Source organism: Magallana gigas, chromosome 5 (assembly GCF_963853765.1).
Source record: "Magallana gigas chromosome 5, xbMagGiga1.1, whole genome shotgun sequence".
In the NCBI taxonomy this organism is placed as follows: domain Eukaryota; kingdom Metazoa; phylum Mollusca; class Bivalvia; order Ostreida; family Ostreidae; genus Magallana; species Magallana gigas.
Window position 1 is genome coordinate 13835875 of NC_088857.1, and position 20364 is coordinate 13856238.

General features: G+C 32.3%; 2 protein-coding genes across 4 annotated transcripts; one reads left to right on the forward strand and one right to left on the reverse strand.

The window, feature by feature from the left end:
• Nucleotides 1–143: 143 nt before the first annotated feature.
• LOC105327776 (UDP-N-acetylglucosamine transporter TMEM241 homolog) lies at nt 144–10030 on the reverse strand. Of its 3 annotated transcripts, none has more exons than XM_011428400.4 (17): nt 9883–10030; nt 6925–7158; nt 6629–6675; nt 6197–6280; nt 5532–5613; nt 4986–5063; nt 4608–4643; nt 4196–4273; nt 4061–4109; nt 3881–3929; nt 3732–3767; nt 3420–3454; nt 3075–3144; nt 2732–2828; nt 1357–1421; nt 890–966; nt 144–355 (listed from the first exon to the last, which is right to left on the reverse strand). In XM_011428400.4, the coding sequence occupies exons 2-17, from the start codon at nt 7015–7017 to the stop codon at nt 231–233; spliced, it is 1101 nt and encodes a 366-aa protein (XP_011426702.3). In that variant the 5' UTR covers nt 7018–7158; nt 9883–10030; the 3' UTR covers nt 144–230. The 3 variants fall into 3 exon arrangements, with proteins under 3 accessions (XP_011426702.3, XP_065940291.1, XP_019922595.3); XM_066084219.1 differs by having other exon boundaries at nt 6925–7141; nt 9883–9987; XM_020067036.3 differs by lacking the exon at nt 4608–4643 and having other exon boundaries at nt 149–355; nt 9883–10029.
• Nucleotides 10031–10199: 169 nt separating this feature from the next.
• On the forward strand, nt 10200–16297 carry LOC105327775 (U5 small nuclear ribonucleoprotein 40 kDa protein). Its single transcript, XM_011428399.4, has 9 exons — nt 10200–10364; nt 12593–12722; nt 12943–13036; nt 13245–13410; nt 13681–13803; nt 14112–14232; nt 14990–15072; nt 15315–15480; nt 15820–16297. Exons 1-9 carry the CDS (start codon nt 10257–10259, stop codon nt 15867–15869), a joined length of 1041 nt encoding a protein of 346 aa, XP_011426701.1. The 5' UTR covers nt 10200–10256; the 3' UTR covers nt 15870–16297.
• Nucleotides 16298–20364: the final 4067 nt, after the last annotated feature.

Here is a 20364-nt window from a genome sequence, read left to right on the forward strand (position 1 = left end):
TTATTTCTATTATTTTTAAACCTAATGCGATTTTTATTCTTTATCGGTAAGTAAAAAGTAATGATTTGTAGGTATAAATTAAATCCTTTATTCAAAGAATAACATAAATGTATTTTTCTACAAATTAATATTGCACATACATACTTATTCTAATGAATAACAAGTTACAACAGAATAAAAAAGACAACAGTAGTTTTAACAAAATTGTTAATAAAAAGTTCATATGAATCTCAAAGGTCATCTGGTCCTGTAAAATCATCAATGTAATCTTTATCATCCTTAATGTAATCCTCAAAGAGAACATTATGTCGACTTGTTGGCGGAAATGTACCGGTACCGTTGTAATGGCTGGAATCTGAAAAGAAAAAGATATGGTTAAATGTGTAATGAATATGTAGCTTTGGGATTAAGATATTGAAAATCACATCTTTAGGAAGATCACATAAAAGGGAGCAGAGGATCATAAACCATTGGCTAGCAAAGATGGGGAGATCAGTGAACAAGATAAAACAATGGATACTACAGATACGCTTAAGGTGGAATAACACATCATCACAAAATGGCGGACCTCTGATCAAAACGACATTTCGTTTTATTAAAAGGATTTTATCGATGGATAAATGTAACTTACACCACATCTGAATTGATAACGTGTTGGACTTGTGATCCATACATCCCGAGTTTGAATCCAACAGGGGCTTTTGTTTTTACTTTAATACTGAATTGAATTTTTTAGATATTTATTTTTTATCCCCAAACTGCAAATTTCTCAATTATTTGACATATTTACAGTTTATTTATTATTATATCCTTTATAATCAAATAATTTACTGTTAATTTGAGTGACTTTTTCCAAGTGTGTTATTCCACCTTAAGGACTTTTTTTTACCTTCAGAATCCTCTTTGTCAGTTGTACACAGCTGAGAATCTTCTACACTGAGTCCAGCCAACAAATTTATTAAAATCCTGAAATTTCAAATGTAAGATAGACATAATGTATCAAAGATAAGATACATATAGTTAGAAACATTATATTGGGTGTGAGTTGTTAACACACATCAATCTTTTCAATTTTGATCCAAAATAAAAATTTACTTCTTTTCATACCATTACTATTCAGCATTTACTTTGATTGTATATAGACCTGATGAATATATTATCTAAATGAAATTATGAGTCTTAAATTTTTTTCTTTATCTAGAAGTTAAATATAAAACTAATATGACACTAAACAATAATATGCTGAAATCTTCTCGTTAATAATGAACAAATGATCAAAGCTTTGAGTTGTGTCTCCTGACCTACATATATATGCCGTAATCAAGCTTACGATTTTAAGATAAGTTTTTTGCTTACCACATTGCAAAGTTTGCTGTATAGAAGTCACTGAACACCAAATATGACAAGAAGGAAGCTAAAATCTGAAGATTGAGAAGAAACTGAATTAAAACAGGAGCATATGCAATATGATAATGAACTGGCCGGTATATATAACCATGACGCAGCTTGCACAGATGACAAGTAGATTCTTGCAGACAAGTACATGTGTATAACTGACACAGCAGTATGCTGGATTGTGGATAAATATTGTGACAGGCACTTTCATACAAAATAAATGCTCAAGGGACAATACTCTGTATCAAATAACATACATAACACTTCTTGCAGGTATTGGTGGATAAGCAATTCTAATTTTAATGCAACTTTAAATCAGACAAAACAGAGAAAAAAATCCAAACAATAGAGCACCAATGTCAAAGTAGACAATATAAATTGAATTTTTCTATTAGTTGCTCATTTAATAAAATGAATGCATTAAAAAATTTCTGAATGCTAAGAATACATTGTCCTGAAAAATGGCACAAGAAGTATATATTTGGAAATGTATCATTTGTAACTAAATTTAATAAATCTTGTAGCCTTATATTATTACTTATTAGGTTAGTTACTGACTCACTACGGTAATATATTGGGTAGATCAATCTCATAGATGGGGAGGCGAAGCCGAGCCGTCTATGATTGATTAACCCAATATATTTCCGTAGTGAGTCAGTAACTAACCTTATAAGTGTTTTGTTTTCCCGAGGACTATCAAGCGACATATTTACCTGGTATTCACAAATAGCGATGATCTACTCAAAGCCATGTACAAGATGCCTAACATCCAATTTAACTCATTTAAACTCTTCAAAATTTTGAATCTCACCTTTCAAATACTCTTTAAAAATCTTTGCTTCAGCCATGTTTACAGTACAATGTTTTGTTGCTATTCAATTTTAAATGTTTTCTCCCTTTCCTCTGCAGAGAATTGAGCAAATTTCGACACTGCCATTTTGATCTGCTCCAGACAAAACAATGTGACGTCAATATTCTAAGGGCAACTACTCTAATTTTAAAGAATTTCAAAGGGCAACTACTCCAAATACTTTAAGAACTTATGGCATGCGGTTTATGTATTAAATACTATGAAATGTCGAAATGAGTAAGCGCAGCTTCGATAAAAGACGGCCATATTGCCTAATATTATTTCTCACAGAACAAATATAGAGATATATGAGGCAATCACGTGCTATGTTTAAACCAATGAAAATGTGACATTTCAGTCCAAGGGAAAACAATATAGTATATTAAACACATCTACTCGTATATATAACGGTAGATGTAATTTTGTTAATTAAGCTGCAGAGTACTAGTAAACTTAAAGGTGAGGGTCAGGGCCAAGGAAAAGTACCTTTGAGCAGCCTTGAACTTTGGCAAAATTTACTGGTCCCGATTCTTTTTCTTGTAAGTTTATGGAATGTAAACTTAATAAAACACCAAACACACCACTGAAAAAAAAAAATAATAGAATGATGAAAACTTCCCTACACAGATGTTTTGAAACAAAAAATACAGAATATAAAATAAACTCATTCGATCATGACCACACCTACAGGCCCTTTTTTTTTTTAATCTCGCTACTTATGATTACCAGTACATACACTTCATAGTTATCATTAAATGTTTATACTTTAAGAGTTGTAGAATAATTCGAAGATCAAACTTCACTGGTGTAGACTAACGGGTACACCTACCTTAGAATGCAGCCAAACCAGAACTTTGAAAAATACAGATAAGGAAAGCTGGCTGCTTCCAGTGCATCACCTGAAACAATAAGGGAAATAGTTCTGTACTGGTGTAGCACTACCATAAATATTATATACAAAAAGATCATTCATTTTCTTTTTTGTGAAGGCAATTGCTGATCTATATCAAGCACTAGTTAGTAGTTAAAAGAATGTTTATGCAAGTAATGCATACAGCATCTTATTTGAAATCTTGAATTTTTGCATGTTGAGCTGACAATTGGTGGAAGTGCATTAGATTATTCTAGTGTAATGTAATAAGATTTTTACCAAAGTAAAACAAAATCCACTTACCAATCAAATAACTGGACGGTGCAAACAAAATTATGCTGCAAAGATTACAAAAGTGTAAAGTTAGTGTTAATCCAAATACAAAGCATTGGTATATCACGTAATTAAATACTGGTACCATACATGCATAAAAGATTACTCAACTGTTTAATTAACAGAGGGAAAAAATTGTAATTTATCCATACATATATTATATCCTTATATTTGATTGATGCATGAATGGTATTGCAAGAATACTCTTATATTACATTTATTTACTTTTATCACAGCATACTACACTGCGAATTTCAATCAGTACATAAAGTATAATCTTACCAGTAAATATAATTGCAATATAGCTTTTCTAAAGAACTGAAAAGAGATGGAAACAAGTCATATTAATCAAATTACTACATATACATGTATATGTAAAAATTCATGATTTACAGTTGTGAAAAGAATTACATGTATAGCATCTTGCTTACCTAGCTTGCAATCTCCCTGTTGACAACTTTGAATAAATTTGTAGCCCCCCTGAAACAAAAAAGTATGTATATTGACAGGGGAAAATGGGGAAATTCATGTAAAAAGAGGGCTCAGCAATCAAAAATTTCATACACATAAAATAAAAATAAATATTAATGTGACAATTTTATTTTTCTTACCCGTAAATACAATGTGTAATCCAACCCATATATATCCTTGTTGGTTAAACTAAAAAAAAAGGTAACAAATTAATGATATTACCGGTATTTTGAATTAAGTATAATAAGACTCTAATATTGTACGTAGATAAATACCTGAGGATCACTGTGAATGATGACCACAGAAGATATGACTGTCAACATCATCATACAGTAGGTGAAAAAGCTTGTGAGCTGTCAAAAGATAAATATATAGTTATGTGTTTTACATTCACAGATGTAAAGCAATTACCAGGTACATATTTGTCTGATTATTATCTAAATGACAATAATATACTTTTAATAATTCGTTGTTATAAGATATATTTTTAAAGACAACAAAACACAAAAATGATGATGAAAGATACTATATAATAATTCTAAAAACTAACTATGGAAATTTTCACAACATCAAATTTGTGAAAGTGTACCTAAATATGGTTGGGATTAATTTCCAAATAAGTAAAAACACTATTCTACATAATACTCTGAGACGTGTATACAACATACATGGAATAAATACATTTACCTCAAAATACATTAATGGCCTATTGTAAATAATGAGCTAATGTGTCAAAAAAAAAAAACAAAAAGAAAATTGTTATACGTGTATATAAACTTAAATTTCATAAATTGTGACTGTCAAAATTTAATCCATCAAAGAACTACATTGTACAGTATAGAGGTTCATATTCGCTCATCTTCACTTGCAAATGGTTTCGCTCTATCTTGAAATCGTCCAGACGTAATTTTGTTTAAAGAGAAATTATTTGTGACATTGGATTATGCCCAGTCTTAAATTCCCGACAGACAATGTGGGTGAAAGGGGCGAAAATAAAATCAGGGCAAATATTTCCCTGCATACAGTATATATTGTATGTTTTATTTGCAATAGAAAAATGCTTACTGTTTGAGTAATGATCATCTGGACCCCACACACAATGACTGAGGATAAGTTCTGGAGAGCAAAGAACACAGGCACTGGCTGAAACATGATCCAATATACGTGTTAAAAAGGGAGGTAATGCAGGAAAAAGGTAGAGGGTAGAATTTTCTCAAAAGTGATAGGTTCACAGGGCCCATACTTGTACTTTTAAAAAAGTGATTGGAAGTGTTAATCATGCTTCATAAGATTCATTATTTCTCTGCTCTGTTTACCGAACTCATAATAAAAATTTGCTATATTATATTATATTTAATTGCAAGTAATTGCTTTTCAAATGAATATACATTTAAATTCGAGAAGAACACAAATTTAGAATACCTTGCATGGTAAAATTTCACAAAAACTGCCTTTGAATAAATGAATATGCATGGGAATAAATAGTTATTTATCAAGGGAAAGTTATTTCTTTTACAAAGGCACACTTTAAGAAGGAAAGTAGAGAATACATGTACAGATGATAAAATAAGGAAGACAATTAATAAACAAGGATTGTCCGAGACAACCTACCAGGTTAGCCAGACCTTTAGAACCCGAGTAAACTGAGCCGGCAAACAACATCATGCCTGGTATCCACCGAACCCAGTCCGACCTGTGGAAGGAGACATTCCCATAACTATTGGCAATAACTTGATTTTGTTAAGTCCATGTACTTGATATAAGCATCATTTTTTATTCACGAAATGCCGATGATTTAATAATTGATCTGTGACAATTGTCCTATGGCAAGCAAGACTAATCATTTTTTTCTATAAATCATACATCAAACAGCTTGTCTGGTTAAAAAATATCTGTGAGATTTGTGAACAATCTCACAGAAATGTGATACTGTAGATTCCTTATTTTACGCGAGTACTTAATTCCGCGATTCAACGATTTGCCATCAAATCGCGAGAACATCAAATCGCGAATGGCGAAATTTCATCATAGTTTCATGTAGTTCACATGTCTTCTAAAATTAAAAGCGAGATTTTAGAATTCGCGAGACGGGCTTCTCGCGATTTTACGCGGATATTAATTCCTCGCGTTTAATTAGGAATTTACAGTACTAATGTTTACAGTATTCATTTTCTTTGCCCAGCACAAAAATAATAACTATGTCTGCTGTGTTATCACTTGCACATTATGAAAAAGGCTTAAAAGCTATGAGATCACAAGGACTTAAATGTTCTAACCTTTGAGTGTCTGTCAGCATTGCTGGAACATGTTTTGTAATGACAAGAAGACGGAGCACAATGAATCCAACTAGAGTCTGCCATCTGTGAAGTAAGAAACAGAGATCAAACTGTGATGCAAATGAAAGAAGTTTCAGAAGGAAAAAAATTACATAACTTTGATGCATTACTTCATCTGTATAATGAATACATGTTGTTATATTCGCCGATACATGTATTATTCATTGGTTTTAGGCTGGGGGGGGGGGGGGGGGGGGGGGCTTACATCAAGTTTGCACTGTTTTTTTAATGTAAAAATCATCATCATTGTATAGATTGATACACACATGTACCAGTTACTAAAGAGTAAATTAAATGCATTTTCAAAATAGAAATTTGAATGGAGAGCATGCAAACTTGCCTGGAACAAATTAAAAGATTTGAAATACCTACCCTTGAAACACGGTTGGGTATTTGAATTCCAGAACTGAGAGAACATACTGTGAGAGAAAAAGACAAAATGGCTTGTTACGGTAGAAATTAATTTTTAGTGCTCAATAAATTTTTTTGTTTTTCAGTATGTAAAAAGCATTTAAATGTTTTTAAACTCTTCTTTGGTCATGCAACAAAAGGAAGATAATAGATAAACTACTCCACATTTTAAACTGCAAATAATATAAGTTTAGCCCAAAGAAATGAAATGAAATCACGTAAAACAATCAATTTTTGACACCTAAAAATTTATTTACCTTGTTTACAAAATTTGTAAGGACAAACAATATGGCATAGATTCCTATGGCTGATGCCATTCTCCTGTCCTCCCCCTTAACTGTTAGCATCATTGGTCCCTACCCCTCAAGACACTCTACTGTCAGCTCATAATTATCTCCCTTATCTTCTTTCAAAATATCCTGCTCTGTTGTTCAAACTTTGGTGGAAGTTTCCATTTTTGATTTAGGCTTGATTCTGTTTTCATACAGCCACTACAACAAATCAAAATCAACATCAAAGGTACTACTTACCAATGCTAAAGCAATTTACAGGTAGATTGTGTTACAGTAACTAACTGATGAACTGTAAATTGCTGGAGTTATCAGCAGTAGCTACCGGTAATGATCAACTATTTACAGAGAACATGATAATAGTTTAGTTATTGTAAATACCTGTATATCTCTGTCAACGTGGTTAGAAATTTATTTTTAGTGTCTAATAAGTACCTTAATTAAAGAGTGGATTGAAAAAGGTACAAATGTTCTCTAAGACTGATATACTGTATACAGGGAAATATTAATTCAAATAAGACTTAAAGAGTGAATATAACAGAGAGAGAGAGATAGAGAGAGAGAGAGAGAGAGAGAGAGAGAGAGAAAGAGAGAGATAGAGAGAGAGAAAGAGAGAGATAGAGAGAGCATCGACTCTTTCCACATGAATGCACACAACACACAGGTATTGTTAGGAAATCAACAGTCATCTAGACAGGTGGCTACAGAGTCAGGGTTAGATGATGCAGCCAATTATTGACACTATAGGGTCATTAACAGAACAATCAACATTTATGCATGTAAACTGTATTAAATCAATATTTATAGTATGTACATTGACTTTGCTTTTAATGATTATCAATACTTCTTCAAATAAGCTTTTTCTCCTCCAGTCTGATTGCTAAAAGCACCCAGTAACAGGCTCTGCCAAATTTTTTATGTAATCAAATTTTAAAACAATGAATTTATACTAGATAAATATCATTATTATAAACATCTTTTACATTCAATCATTTCATTGAGTATAGAAATTACACCCCAATAGACCCTGCTGGTCACTCAAGATAAATAACATCTATTTTGATTTGGCCCCGCCTACTTTTTCAATGACTACGATCACAAATTTTTTTTTTTATAATTTTACTTCATTTTCTGTTGCTGACATTCCTGTAGCTCTGGTGAAAGGTGTAAATATTTTAATAAAATAATTTTTAGACAGTGTATTGAACAATTAAATTACATTCTTTTCACAAATATCATAACTGAGATTCCATATTACTTAGTCCAAAGTGGGCCCTGACAGACTGGTCCAAAAACACCTCAGCCCATATAAAGACACCTCCGCCAATATAAAAGACACCTCAGCCCAAACAAATTTCCACAGTGTAGAAATGAATTTATATACAAGGGTCTATCAAAAAATAGGCAGACTTTTGATATAGATTTTTTACTCAACATCTTATTATCACCCAATTTGGTAGATGTGATCTAGCCAAAATCTTCCTTTGAATTTTTTTTAATCAAATCTCAAAAACCAAAGATAAGAAAAATATTTAAATATGATTCCAACAGAGATAGGGAAATTTTGAATTTATTTATCAGGGTCTTTTGTCTTTTAAAATTGGTCAACATGGTCAGGGGGTTATTTTTTAATAATTCTTTAAAAATGCTGGTTTTCAATGAATTATATAGTATGTGAAAAGAAAACAAAATTCACATATTTTTTGCACCTGAGCGTATATTCCTGTATACCGGTATGTAAAAATTATTGAAAATTTAAATTGCAAAAATGAGTTCATGGCGCATGGTCAAATTATTTGTTATGTAAACAATAAACCATACATGTATTATATCAAAAGTAATGTTTCTATAATTTGGACCTAAAACCAAATCATAATATAACCTAAAATTAACTATTGCCCTAACATTCTGTTTACCAAATTTTGACAGGATACAATTGTTTTAATGAACAGATATCAGTTACTAGAAATAAACAGTCCTCGTTAAAATTCACTAAATAAGGTGATGCTGCCACTGAGAAGTGATAACAGTAACTATGTATTCAACTCAGCAAAGAATGAAACTGTGAAAATAAACGATAAATATAAATGCAAATAATGTATCAACAGTTTTTTGCTGTTGCGCATTTGTGTTTAAATGTATGTCTTGACACCATGTTTTGGACATAACCCTGCTCCGAGGTGACAGAACATGGTATTTTTAAAATTGGGTAAAAAAAAATTCTCTTTCAACACTGAACAGATGGAATGAAACTTCACAATACATATATGAAATAAATGTTTGAACATAAATTAATGTGATTAATGTGTTAGTTATGGCTTTCATAAAAAAAAACATAAGAAAGACCGCGACATTTTCTACATTTTTCTTGATTAACCCTCTTACTTATATATACCAATACATATATATTTCAAATATATTAACAGAGCAGATAATTGAAGACATGTACATGTATATAATAATTTAAGATGCACTTTTCTAACACTCAAGTTCTAACATATGCTCAGCGAGATTCGTCGAGACTGAAAATTTTTGACAGACGTCTCTTTGGAAGAGACATCCATAAAAAAAATTTCAGTTATGACAAATCTCGCTGAGATTAGTTCAAACAGTTTGATTAATTTAAAACATTTCTTTAGAGAATATTATTTAAGTACATAAAATCAATTCTTTTTTATGTTTGTACCGTTCAATGATTATTTGTCATGATGCTTCATAAAATAAAAATTAAACTGTCTTTATAAAGCCAAAAAATCTACGCCCGGCGCAATGTTCACACCGTATAAATCAGAAAAAATACAAAAAAGTAAGTTATTTTTACATAGCAGATAAAATAGGGCTATATAATGTATTGATTTTTTGTTATGTTTTGGTATCATGATCTTATGGTGTGTTTTTCCTACAAGTCGATGAATAAAAACTCACCACCTATTCGTTTGCCATCGAATATAGTCACTAAAAATTGAGGAGGATGGGGGATAGAACATGAACCCAAAACGGGAAAAAGAAACAGCTGACTAAATGTCAATGAAATGTGTAAATAATAACTTTCCGGATACATTTGCGTTTTTAATTTTCAGGTTAAAAATTCAATTCAATTGGCCATAAAACCCCTTTTTATCATTATAATGATTATTTTCCCTTTATATATTTTAGCTAGACAGTCTAAAAATTAAGATTACAGCCGTAGATATTTTGTTATATTTTTTTTCGGAGAACGTTGATTTTGGTTTACTTTCAACATTTCAGTCATGCTGTAACTTCCTGCAAAAGCGTGTGTCGATTTTTTGGAATCAAAAATGGATTTTAAAAGGAAAGCAGTAGAAACTGCGGTTGTTCCAGTGAAGAAACCTCGAACTGACATCACAGCATATGGTGCAGGACAGAGTGGAGCCCTGATAGAATCGGTAAATATGCTGAAAATCAATGCGAAATGGGCGATGTCGCGTGGTAATAGCCGCGCCGTTACCACCGGTAGTTATATTATTGGAAATTCATAAATACGAAAAGCTTTTGTGATCATATAGTGATACTGTGTTATGATTCATTGATCAATCTTGATAGGCTGAACTCAGAATTGATTTAGCACTGAAAAGTTTCTAAGTTATTTATTTAGAATTAGCATGCGCCTAACAGAGAAAATTCTAGCTGTGTTAACCCTTTTCCTCAGCCAAACCACAGAGGCTGGTGACAAGTGATGTTCTGATATTCTGCCATTTCTAGATATGTATATATATTCAAACAGCAGAGGGAAACATTTGCTTTCTTCAATTAATATAGGGTCTGAATAACAATGAAATTCGCTGTATGATTTTAAATAATCCCAGCAAAATTTGTCAACTGAAAAGTGTTGACTAACGAGTACTGTACAGTGTTTTCCCCAGGCCGTTTTTGCATGGCGGTACCGCCATGCATAGAAAATCCCCCGCCATGCATCACACAGTGCCGCCATGCTTCCCGCTATGCATACTTATTATAAAGCAAAAAATCTTTTTTTTAATTATTTCACATCTTAACAGTGATAAGTAGATGTAAAATTGTCGTTATTCCGTTCAATCTTCATAAAAACGCTTGCACCCGCAGAGAGCGTCGCTTACTTGGACATCGATCTCAGCAAGGGGTCACACGTGGTTAACGGTTAATGGACTTGGCTTATGATTGAGATATATTGAAAGTGAGTTTATTAATCGGTAATAAATGCACAAATAGAGACGTGATTACTTCTTGTTTTAATATAATGCGCCTTCTTCAACACCTCCGCCATTATTGAATGTTGTGGATTTTCCAAGATCTAAAAATAGCACAGTTTTCACTCGATGGTGTTAGCTTGGTTGCGATATGTTTGAACTGTTTATTTGCCGTAAAAATATTGGAAACTTAAGCAAATGTACACAATAAAGAAAAAAAATACAGTTAACTGCAAGTAATACACGGAAGCGATGTCACATGACTAGAGACATCGTATAGTATAGTAAAGTATGCCTCTGAAAATGATTGTGTGCACATGTATAGGGACTGACTGGCAAGTTATAGCACAGTAACTTAATTTAATTAAATCTAAATGATCAAATTATCACAGGAACTTTCATATAAACCCAACATTTAAACAAAAAATGTCGACTGTCCAGAATAAGTAGAAACAAGATTGCTGTAATTTCATGGTTCTGCCTTTTTCTTGTAACTCCCCCCCCCCCACACACACACAAACACAAGAAGTAACCTCCTCTGTATATAAAAGGTTAAAGAATAAAACAGAAGGTGTTGGAACTGCTTTATGAATCTATATTTCTTGTAAAAGCCTCTTGAATAAATTGATTTTTATAAAAATTCTATTAGTTTTGCTACAAAATAAACCCCAGAAAAATTATGGATAGATATATGAATTACAAATAAAATGAAATAAATAATACTTGTTGATGTAGATTTCATGAGAATGCATCAATTATAGTACATAACTTGTAGTACTATTACGCGCAGTGATTTTGCGCTGGCTGGGGCGCTGTTCCGTTGCACCGCGCACCAACGCTGCGTAACTTCCCCCATGCATTAAACATTTTTCTGGGGAAAACACTGCTGTATACCTTAGGAAGAAATGTTAGTCAGAGTTTTTCAGTTTTGACAAATCTCGCGGAAATTTGGTTTCTAAACAAGTGTTTATTCTACAATAATGGGTTTTTTCAAGTTAAGCCTGATCGACTGTAACATTCGAAAAATTCATTTATGTTGAAGTCCTTTAAGCTTGATAAATGCAAACAAGAGATGTAACCTTCATGGAAAGCTCCTTTGTCTTTTCACAAACTATCCATTGTATCTACTTAATTATTAGAATTACAGCTTTTTCCATACACCTAGAGGCCTAGCTTACTTAGCTGTAATTAGATATCAATAGACAACTAACTTTATTTGCGATCACTTTATTGCACAATTCACTGAAGGTAAACTGGTTCACGGTTGCTAATTTTCATGATCAACACACTATTTGTTATTTAGATGGTTGTGTTTTCTCATAATCTGTAAAGTTTCATTTATCACATTATCCTTATGATGTGCAATAACGCCTGAAGTTTTTTTGGGACTAAGACAGGACTGTTTTCTTCCAATCTGAAATCTTCATTAATCCAATGAATTGTTACAGGGCCCACCAAGGCTCTCTAACCTGGAGGCTCCTATAATGCAGCTGAGTGGACATGAGGGTGAAATCTACACAGCCAAGTTCTCCCCTGATGGACAGATGATAGCATCTTCAGGATTTGACAGATTAATTTGTAATTTTTTATTTTGACATTCTTGGATTCTAAGGGGAAAATATACAATAATATTGATTTAATGAACAAGAAAAAATGTATGTATCAGAGGTAATATATCTTATATAATCTTATAATATATCAAGACAGGAGAGAGTCCTTTCCGATAGCATACATATATCATGTCTGTGGTTTTTATTACTGGAAGAACTATAATGGTAAATCTTTTTTTTTCACTAAGTGTTCTGGACTGTGTACGGTGAATGTGAAAATTTTGCTGTATTGAAAGGACATACAGGAGCAGTCATGGAACTTCAGTTTTCAACAGATGGAAAGTAAAACTAAATTTTTTATAGATACTTATATACATAGTTACACCTGATTATATTTTATTATTCATTAATAAATGTTTAAATTTAAGATCTTTTTTTGAAATCAAGATATTCTGTAAAACATTCGAGATACATGTACCACTATTTCTATATAGATTTAGTAAAGACAAAAATAAAACAAGAAGGTAACACATTGATGTAAATATTGCAGCTCACTGGTCACAGCATCCACTGACAAAACTGTTGCATTCTGGGATGTTGAAGTTGGGGAGAGGATCAAAAAGTTGAAAGGTCACACAACATTTGTTAATTCATGTCAGATAGCCAGACGAGGCCCACAGCTCATTTGCAGTGGAAGTGATGATGGTACAATCAAGGTGTGTAAAATGAATTCGTTTCTACCATCTTGATATATCAATTCAAAATATATGTGTTGGATTAATCTAAACAATTGCTGTGAAATGATAAAAACTTGTGGTGGCTTAAGTTTTGTGGATTCTTTGGGTATCCCTCATAGCGTATTAACATCCTCAAAGAATTTTGAATCAGACATTTTCAGTATAAAACTATATCCTTAAAATTACATCCCCATGCACAATTAAATTTCACAAGTTTAAATGTACAAATTGATGACATTTTTGTTACAGCTATGGGATGCAAGGAAAAAGGGTTGTCAGCAGACCTTTCAAAGCACATACCAAGTCACTGCAGTGTCGTTCAATGATACTGCTGAGCAGGTCATATCAGGAGGGATTGATAATGATATCAAGGTTAGTAATAGTTTCAAATTTACAGTTCTTACATATATATACTTTTCTTACCTTCTTACTTTATTTTTAACGGAAATAAACTCATACTTACTACCGGTATATTTTTTTGTTTCCAATCTTATCTTGAAAGTAAGAACTAGCTGTAACTACAAAGAAACAGTTGGGAGCAATGTGTTAAAAAAATTCAGAATGTTTAGATAATAATATATTGTGAAGAAATAGAAATATTTTTAAAAACTTCTTTTGCTGTACATGCTGGTATATAGTCGTACACATTTTAGTCAGTTTGTTTGGTTGACTTTGTGCAGGTTTGGGATCTGAGGAAGAATGACATTTTGTACCGATTACGAGGTCATACAGACACAGTGACTGGACTTCAACTCAGTCCCGACGGATCTTACCTTCTGTCAAACTCCATGGATAACACAGGTCAGATATATACGAAGGCCATCCGTAAAAATAAGTTTGTTTGGAATTGCCACCTGGAGGTTTCTAGACCAAGGAGGGAGTTTTTTTTTCATCTTTTAAACTTGAAGTTTAGCTATCAAAAATTGGTAAAAAATAAAAATGTCCATATAAAAAAAAAGTCTGTTTATATTTTGCTCATGAAATTTTGTCAACAGGGGAGGTATTTCAATGAGACGGGTGGCAGTTTCAAACAAACAACAATTTTATTTTGGCCAAATCATTAGTGCTGGCTAGTGGGTTTAATGAAAAGACTATATTGCAAGCATTGATTCATAATATTTGTACTTGGTTTTGGCTTAATAGCAAATACCGGTAGGATTTTATCAAATTTTTTTAATTGAAAATTTTTTTTTATGAAAACTTTAGTTGTAGTTCAGATATTCATTCTTCAGCTACTGTGAAATCATAAGATTACGTGGTGGCTCAATTTTTGGTGGAATTTGTGGGTACCTCTCATCCACAAATAAACATCCTCCATGAATGAATAAATAAGGGTTAAATAGTCATATATCCTTTTGTAGATGTAAGGGGATTACGTCCCCATGAACCTGCAAAATCTAAGCAATCCAGTGAATCCACAAAAATTGCCCCCCCCCCCCCCCCAAATTGATTCCACAGTATTTTGCATTCTTCACACAGCATATTTGTTCCTGAAAATCAGATCCTATGAATCTATGACATAAATATTTTAATCCTTTTATGTTCAATTTTATTTCAGTGAGAATTTGGGATGTGCGGCCATTTGCTCCCCAAGAGAGATGTGTGAAGGTTTTTCAAGGACACCAGCATACTTTTGAGAAAGTAAATAATATATTTTTCAGGAAAATCATATTGAATAGTCCAAATTCTAGTTTTGTAAACAAAATACTATAGATATTTTGTTATTGCTAGAGAACAATATGTACATATTGTGTCTTTAAATCAGTAAGGCAAAGCTTGAGGAATGTTATGAAATGCAGTGTTCTAATCTATAGTACCATAAATAATCTTTTTTGTACCATCAGTCTTAAAATTTGAATGAGCAGCTGTAAACTTCATTGCAGAATCTATTGAGGTGTGCCTGGTCACCAGATGGCAGTAAAATATCCGCAGGCTCGGGGGACAGATACCTGTACATCTGGGATACTACATCTCGGCGAATACTATACAAGTTACCAGGGCATGCAGGGTCTGTGAATGATGTAGGCTTCCACCCCACAGAACCAATAGGTATGCATGCACTCATTGGTGCCATTATTAGGTCAACATTTTGTAAACAGTACTTTGATATGTAAATATTTAAGAGTTTTTAATCCTAACCGGCAATCCTGGCATATGTTAAAGCTGGTTTTGCTGTGGTGAATTTTTAATTTACTGGTAACTTTACCAGTATTTGAAACCAAAGAATACCACCCTACATTCAAATACCTTAATAAAAGTATTTTGAGAACTCTGAAATTATTAGCTCATGAAAAGTACATTAGATGTACATTATATAATATATACTGGAATTGTTGTTTTTGAAACATTTTAATAACAAATGTTATTTGTAATTTTTGTTTTTTTCAGTGATGTCATGTTCCAGTGACAAAAAGATTTATCTTGGAGAAATTGAATGAAATTTTGAGATTGGATGCATGTACAAAGTGTTCTTGATAACAAAAGGGGCACCTCTAAGTGGCAGCAGTAAAATTTACAGTGAGTTTCCAGAGTCAAACAACATAGACAACAGAAGTAATTCCTATGTTAGTTTGATGCATAAGTATTGACACAACTAATGGAGGATTAAAGCACACAATACATAGCTATTAGTGAGTTTGAACAAAGGTTATGCATCACAATTCCATATGATTCTGTGCAAGTGAGTGAAGAGATTTTATTGTAGAAGTTGACATATTGATATTTGTATTTGCTGAAATGTTGGATCTGAGAGTATTCATTGATTCTTTTGGTATGAATGTTTATTTCCATTTTAAACATTGATCCCATACACACTCTTGTAATTTTGTTAAAATAATAAATAAAAAACAAATGACTTCAATTAAAAGCATTTTTTATTGAAATTTTCAGTGTCAATTATAAAGATGGTTCATAATTTATCAATGTTTTCATTCAATACAGCGCATTCATAAATAAAATCAAAATCTCAAAAACATCTCAAGAAATTAGTAAATTATGAGTTTGAGAGTTGAGGAAAATTATGTTTTAGTAACAATCATTTTTTCCAGCAAGCACTTTTGCTTTAATGCATATAATCAGCTACTTTCACTTCCAAATTGACGTTACTAGGACCCTTTACATTTTGAATGTGTTTAAAATACAAATACTACTTATCAACCTAAAACATTCCTGACACAACAACATTTTAATATATTTACAGAAATTGAAGTTTAAAAAATTGGGATTGGGTTTGGGGTATTTCTCATAACTGAAAAGGTTATTTGGAACTTTTTGTCTATACAAGATGTCAATTAAATCACCGCCTAATTCGATCACAAGTTCATTTTCAGTGAATTGAGTCCCCTTTTACCATGTTTACAATCTCAATGGTTTCAATGTTTGGCTTGGATGTGGAGCTGATCCAGAGCAAGACTTGGACAATTAAAGGGACTTGGACATGAGTTTAGATCAAAATTTTATTTTTTAGATTAAAATGGGTTACTTGCACATTTTGAATGATTGACCAAAATGTTCATGTTATAATTTAAGTTATAAAGAGATACACAGTTAAGAATTCATTGTTTTGTAAACAAAGTCTTATATTTGTTTAAAAATAATGTAAAGTATGGATTACCATTTCTTCGACTAAATAACTCGTAAGAAACAAGGAAAACTTGTTCAATGTGATTATAAAATATATTATCAATAGAAGAAGGCACATTTGATTGAAACTTATAACAATAAAACACATAGGTATTTAAAAAATAACAAGGCTCGAGCTTTGTTTACAAAACAAAGAATTCCAAACTCTGTATCTTGTTAATAACTCAATATCTGACTTTCAATTTTTCATAAAGCATTAAAAATACCCATATTAATTATTCTTAACATTAGAAATGGAAAAATAAAATTTGAAATTTTGAGCTCAAATCGTGTCCAAGTCCCTTTAAACATTGTTAAAGCCTTGATAAGATCGTGTTTAATGTTACAGTATAATCCTATTGCTTGATCAACAAATATTTGTTCTAGCCTAAACATCGGTGTTTGTAATATAATTGAATGCTGTCAACGTATAACGTTGAGTATAAAGTAAAGAAACGAAAATATATTGGAAAGTAGGACAAACAAGAAAAATGCTATATCTAAATGTACCCCTGTCACTCTGAATTTATTCGTCAATCGAGGCTTCTCATCTGTGTCCGATTCTTCCTTGCTAGTAGAAAAATGAAAATGGACCAACAGAACGAATGCTTCAAGAACAACTACTAATCCGCTAATAACTAACTGGGTTAACAAATAAATAGTAAAATATGGAATAACATCAGATGATTTAGGCATGGAATCGTTGATTATAGTCAGAAATACAGCAAAAGTCAGAAAGATTGCCATAGCAAATCCCATTTTCTCTCCTGACTCGATGGGTACCACGAAACAGAACAAATTCAGGACGGACAAGATAATCACGGGTAACAACGTTGAAACGACAACATAGAAGGCCTTTCTGTCCACTTGTAGAAAGAAATAAATTTGCTGTTGAGTTGAATTCAAAGCGGAGATGAAAACATTATTTACATAATATGTATGGTTCTTGATATCCCAAACTTCGTTGGGTTGAAGATACTGAAGAAGGAAGCTCGAATATTCTTCGTTGAAAGTTAGAAACTCGGTTCCAAAATTGCTATTGCCCATCGCCAGACCGCAAAACTGGGTGTCAAACGGATATTTGGTGACATCGATTTTACACTGCGAGACACTGTCCAAATAAGTTGTATATAAAACGCTCCCATAACTGTAAACTGTCAATTGTTTGTCTTTAGCGTCGAAGCATTTGTCATTTCCAATTTCGTTATACATGCAAACAGATGTAGGGTACCATAACTTTTCGGCTTTCACTTGCACTGATGAAATATTACCGTACATTTTCGGGTCCCAGGATAGACGAGAATCACCCCAGCCTAACGTCACCCAATATGCCCCTGAAAACGTTTGCTGTTTTTCGTCCACCTCTGCTATACTCATGATGTTGAGGGATATTGTCACATAGGTACTTGTTAGGGCGGATTCAAAAGGAGCAATATCAGGGTCGACTTTGTTGATAACATTCTTGAATAATTCAGACCGGTTGGATCCTTTCACTTCACCTTGGAGAAGAAGTGCGGATGATAAAATAACCAATTCCAGTACTCTAAACGTAGCTTTCATGTTTCCCCTTCCATGAAGTCACTTGGCTGTTATGAATTCCAGAGCAGTGATTTTAGCGAAGGTTCTAAGCAATGTTAACTAAACAGACAAAAGCTGTCCGTTTACCGGTATTTTAAACCCCTTTCACAAAAACTCTTGCTCGCTGACCCACGACTAAGGCTTTTCAATTGAGAACAGTTCATTTTACAATACGGGATTTTGAAGTATTCGTAAACAGACATCAACAGTTATTAAAAGCATTGATGATTCAAATACAATTTCTCAATCAATCACGTATATAAAGCAACCAAATTATACTGTATTTGTCTTATCGATCGATCGACAATTAGCGTTAGGAAATAGGTAATATGTTCTGATAACAACCGAACAATAACGCTATCAATGCAAAGACATCAGATGCCACTGTATAATTTATAAATTCAATATAACGGTTTAAACCTACTTACGATTATCCTACATTTACCATTGTGTATTACAATTTCTATGTGAAGATTGTATAAATAGCTAGAGGTAATGGATACATATACTTATTAAGTTTCTAAAATTGCCAAAGTAGTTATATAATGTCCACAGACACCTTGTTAACAAGGGAAGCAATGAATAACTACGACTCTAGTTTGAAAGTAAATTGCAAAACAAAGTTTAACCAATAACAAAATTATGTCTTATTGAACATTTGTTTCACGTTTACAGAAGTAATTTTTGAGAGACGTATAATTTTCCGCTATTTATTTCTGCATAACATTTCATAATGCTTTGATAATACATGATTAACATTCATTTTCTTGCCAGGAAATCCTGTTATAAATAGAAGATTGGTTGAATGCATTTTTAAAGTGCTTCGCTTGAAATTCTGCATAAAGACACAAAGGATATTATAACTGGTAGAAATGCACAAATCTGCATGTTTGAATTTCGTTGAACAAATAAATCTCATAGGTTATATATGTGGAAAATGTGTATATACATATTAAATACAGTAAGTTAGCGACATGCAAAGTGTACATAATCGATTTTGATTATTAACATTAAGAGGTTTTTTTTTTTTCGTTTCCTAAAGATTGTTGGTGGAAATCTACATTTTGAAATTTGCATGTATTTTTTCTGACAGTCAGAACCCTCTTGCAAAAATGTATAGGCTTTTATCTATATCTTGGCCTTTATGGAATCCCTAAGCCTGACACAATTTTTGAATAGGTATCAAAAACATTTAATTGAGTTTCAACATCAAAATTCAAATTTTTCATTTTACTATGTATGCTGAAATTGCTTTGTTTCCCTGTGCTGCACAATGCTTTTGTGTAGATAAAAATTTACCATTGTAATTAAACAATATACCAAGATAGGTAAACTGACTCACTAATTACAGTCCAGTGATAGCACAATAAGGTTTTATTATTTTACAGAGTGGTTAACTAAAATTCGCTTCCCAATTTTCGACATTTTTCCGTGTATATAACTAGTTTTCTACATATGACAAAAATAAATCATAATGTTCTCTTATTGAACTCATGCTCGTTTACCCAGGTAAAATTATTCGTCAAGATTTTTTTGGAGTAGTCTGCCCCCCCCCCCCCCCCCACTTTAAAAAACGATGCTACGTGCCTGAACTAGATGCTTATTTCGAAATTTCACGCTTTAAAATCATGAATGAGAAAAAGCCATTTAGCAATATCGCCAAAATAGATGGATATAACAATTTGGCATCTTGCGTTCTATATAAATATGGCTGAAGTTGATAACAAGTTTAAT